Below are 4,064 nucleotides of genomic sequence, written 5' to 3'. Positions count from 1 at the left end.
TTAGGATATTATGATTGGATTTGGCATGGAGAAAACCATGATAATAGTACTAGGTCATCTGTTGGTAGTACTTGTCCTCCCCCGAAGCCCATACCAATTTCAGAAACATTTAACGTGTGTGAAGCAGCCTATAGTAGGGAAGATTACGATAAAGAGTCAGATAACTTTAAGAGGTTTGTTGCCGATGTAGAACAACCTCTGTTTGAGGAAAGTGAGTGTACTAAACTGGAGTCGGTCTTAAAATTACATAATTGGAAGGCTAGGTTTGGAGTTTCCGATAAAGCTTTTACTGATCTGCTTCAATCAATTGGATCAATTCTTCCTAAAGATAATCTGCTTCCATCTAATATGTATGAAGCCAAGAAAACCTTGACTGATTTAGGCCTCGAGTATATTAAATTCTACGCTTGTCCAAATGACTGCGTATTATACAGGGGTCCAATTCTCGAGTCTTCTTCCGAGTGTCCCAAATGCCATCTCTCTCGCTGGAAAGTTGGGAAAGATGGTCAAGTTAGGGTAAATGTGCCAGCTAAGGTTATGTGGTATTTTCCGATAATCCCCAGATTTAAAAGAATGTTTAAATCTTAATCTACTGCTGAATTAATGAGTTGGCATGCAAATAATCGATCCAAAGATGGAAAGATGCGTCACCCCTCTGATTCTCCTTCTTGGAGAAATGTAGATTGTAGGTGGCCTGAGTTTGGTAGCGAGGTAAGAAATATACGTTTAGAATTAGCGGCCGATGGTATAAATCCACACAATAATGGATTAAATAATCGGTACAGCTGCTGGCCAGTTATGTTAGTAACATATAATCTTCCTCCATGGTTAAGCATGAAGAGGAAGTTTATGATGTTAACAACATTAATTTCAGGCCCACAAGAGCCTGGTAATGATATTGACGTATATCTCCAGCCACTGATCGATGATTTAAAAAAAATGTGGGAGGAAGGTGAACTAAACGTGTACGATGCCCATACCAAATCATTTTTCACTCTAAAGGCAATCTTGATGTGGATAATAAATGACTTCCCGGGATATGGAAATTTGTCGGGGTGCGTTAATAAGGGTTATAGGGCCTGTCCAGTATGCGGTGATCAGACCGTGGCTAAATATCTAAGTCGTAGTAGAAAAATGAGCTATCAAGGACATCGTCGGTATTTAGATCTTTATCATCCGGATAGGAGACAAAGGACAGCTTTTAATTGAGAACAAGAATTTGGTTGTGCACCTGAACCACTTAGCGGAGAGGAAGTGTTGGGGCAATAACAACTTAGGTTTAGTTTTGGGAAGGGGGGAAGCCAAAAAAGGTGGAGTCTCCGTGGAAAAAATAGTCAGTTTTTTTTTGAGTTAGAGTATTGGAGGTTTCACCATGTTCGACATTGTTTAGATGTCATGCACGTTGAAAAGAACGTGTGTGATAATATAATTGGGACACTTCTGCACATGAAATTCAAGAGCAAAGACAGCCTTGCCTTGCATCTTGATTTGGTTGACATGGGAATACGGCCTGATTTAGCTCCAGAAGTAGGTGAGAAAAGAACATACCTACCTCCTGCCCCTTATACTCTCTCCCGGCGGAAAGAAAAACAAACAATATTGGCATCATTGTACGGCATGAAACTTCCATACGGACATGCTTCAAATATAAGAAACTGTGTATCGATGATTGATATGAAGTTGTATGGTTTAAAGTCCCATGACTGCTATATCCTTCTCCAACAACTACTACCTGTTTGTATTCGTTCAGTGCTTCCGAAAAATGTTAGAGTTAGTATCATAAGATTGTGTTTTTTCTTCAACTCTCTGTGCAACAAAGTTGTAGATGTGTCGAAGTTGAATAAATTACAAGCAGATGTGATATTGACCCTGTATGAGTTAGAGAAGATATTCCCTCCGTCATTTTTTGATGTTATGATACATCTTATGGTCCACCTAGTAAGGGAACTGTGATTATGTGGACCGGTTTTTTATAGATGGATATTTCCATTTGAACGCTTCAATAAAATATTGAAGAGTTATGTAAGAAACCGATTCTATCCAGAAGGTTCTATAGCTGAAGGTTACCTCAAAGAAGAGTCAATAGAATTTTGCAGTGAGTTCTATAGCGGGAGTACTAGAACAGCCGATCTCCTGAAAGATGAAGAAAAAATTTCTGGTCCAATCGGTGGTGTGACTATGAAGTCAGTTGCGGAAAAAGAATGAGATGAGGCTCATCTTTCAGTTCTTCATAATAATTCGGAAGTGGAACCATATGTTATGTAAGTAAAACATAAAAAGTATACATATACTTGTTAAAGTTGTATTTGGTATAGTTTAGTCGAATCTGATGTAAGTAATTTCAGGTTGCATAAAAAATATTTGGAAGAGATTTATCGAGGGAAAAAGAAGAGTGTACAGTGGCTATTGGGAGAGCACAATCGACAATTTGCCGATTGGTTTGAACAAAAAGTTGGTTTACATTCTTTTTCCTTCTCTTTTATTTTTATAAGTCGTGTTTTTAAATTTGTAGCCACTTATATGCATCAATAAATTATATGTAGGTCAGTACAGAAATGAGGGAGAATGCGGAAGCCATATCTGAAACTATAAGATGGTTGGCTGGGAAACCTTCATTTTCAGTTTTGACTTACGAAAGTTATGCTGTTGAAGGGGTCCGATACCAGACAAAGGATCGAGATAATGCAAGGGTAGTTCAGAATAGTGGTGTGTCAGTAGTTGCGAGGACAGTCCAAGTCTCTAGTGTTAAAGACATGAATCCTATAGAGAGTGATTTAAAATTTTATGGGGTGATCAGGGAAATATGGGAATTACCACGCATTCAAGGCCCCTCTGTTTTTATGTACATGGGCAGCAAGTGACAAAGGTGTCAAGTCCAATGCTCTTGGTTTCACCCTTGTCAACTTCAATCGACCAGGTCACAAAAAGGACAAATATGTCTCTGTTGACCAAGTCAACCAAGTATTTTATATTGAGGATCCAGTTGATGCTAATTGGTCCGTTGTGTTATCGGCGACAATTCGAGACTATCATGATGTTTACAATGAAGATGCTCCTGAATACACCTCCTGGAACCCTCCCCCATTCTGTTCTAATATCCCTACATGTGACCCTACTAATATTGATGATGCAAGTGTTTGTAATAGAAGAGAAAATGTTGAGGGTATATGGGTCAAAAAGTTATAGGAGTCTAGCTATATATTCTCCTTATTTGTAATTTTTCTTGTTATTTGTAATTTTTCTTGTTATTTGTAATGTATCTTGTGATCTCTGTTTTCTTGTAATTTTTCAATGTAGTTATTGAAGTCTATCTGTAACTTTTCTTGACAATTAAATGAGGATTTTGTTTAATTTTCTGCATATCTGTTAGACATTATACCATGAACTGTGTAGTTGTTCTAATCTGTTAAATATTAGTTATTTTTTCAGAGTAGAGGAAGAGGAAAGAATGGCACCAAAAAAGCAAATGTGAAAGCAATCAGAAAAGACTGTATCACAGAATCTTAGCGGTGGAAGCCCCAAGCGGCTGGAGGATGTTCCGAACAATGATGAAAACAATGAAGGGCATGCATCGGAATCTCAACCGACTAACTCAGAACAGACAAATACTACAACTAATACTGCTACAAGAAAGTCTGGGGGTAAGCGAGACATATGCGCAATGTACTAGATCAATTAAAATCAAATGTAGACCCTGAATTAAAATCAAAGATTTGGTTAGATCTTCAGGTACTAGATCAATTGTAAAAAATTATTATCAAATGTAGATCTTGAATATAAGTTTTTCCTGTTATGATTTTGTGAACTTGTATTTTTTCAGGCTACCTTCAAAGTTAAACCAAAAATTGAAAACATGGTCCTAAAGTCAGCAGGCTCTAAATGGCGACAGTTTAAGACTGATTTGATGAGAAAGTATGTGCTACCATTTATTGGAGAAAAGAAGAAGCTGAGTTAGCCACCAAGAGGCTATAATTATGTTGGTAAGGCAACCTGAAAAAGGTTTGTGAGACAGAGGACTGATTCTAAGTGGAAGGTATGTTTTAATTTTGTAATATATGATTTTG

General features: G+C 37.5%; 1 protein-coding gene across 1 annotated transcript; it reads left to right on the top strand.

The window, feature by feature from the left end:
• Positions 1 to 642: 642 nt before the first annotated feature.
• LOC141674198 (uncharacterized) lies at positions 643 to 3,472 on the top strand. The gene is made up of 9 exons (XM_074480920.1): positions 643 to 745; positions 875 to 952; positions 1,391 to 1,871; positions 1,977 to 2,183; positions 2,316 to 2,451; positions 2,544 to 2,706; positions 2,798 to 3,163; positions 3,298 to 3,313; positions 3,430 to 3,472. Exons 1-9 carry the CDS (start codon positions 643 to 645, stop codon positions 3,470 to 3,472), a joined length of 1,593 nt encoding a protein of 530 aa, XP_074337021.1.
• The last annotated feature ends 592 nt before the right edge of the window (positions 3,473 to 4,064 follow it).

The sequence above is a fragment of the Apium graveolens genome, chromosome 7 (genome assembly GCF_009905375.1).
Source record: "Apium graveolens cultivar Ventura chromosome 7, ASM990537v1, whole genome shotgun sequence".
Classification (NCBI taxonomy): Eukaryota; Viridiplantae; Streptophyta; class Magnoliopsida; order Apiales; family Apiaceae; genus Apium; species Apium graveolens.
This window is presented reverse-complemented; position numbering and strand designations above follow the sequence as displayed.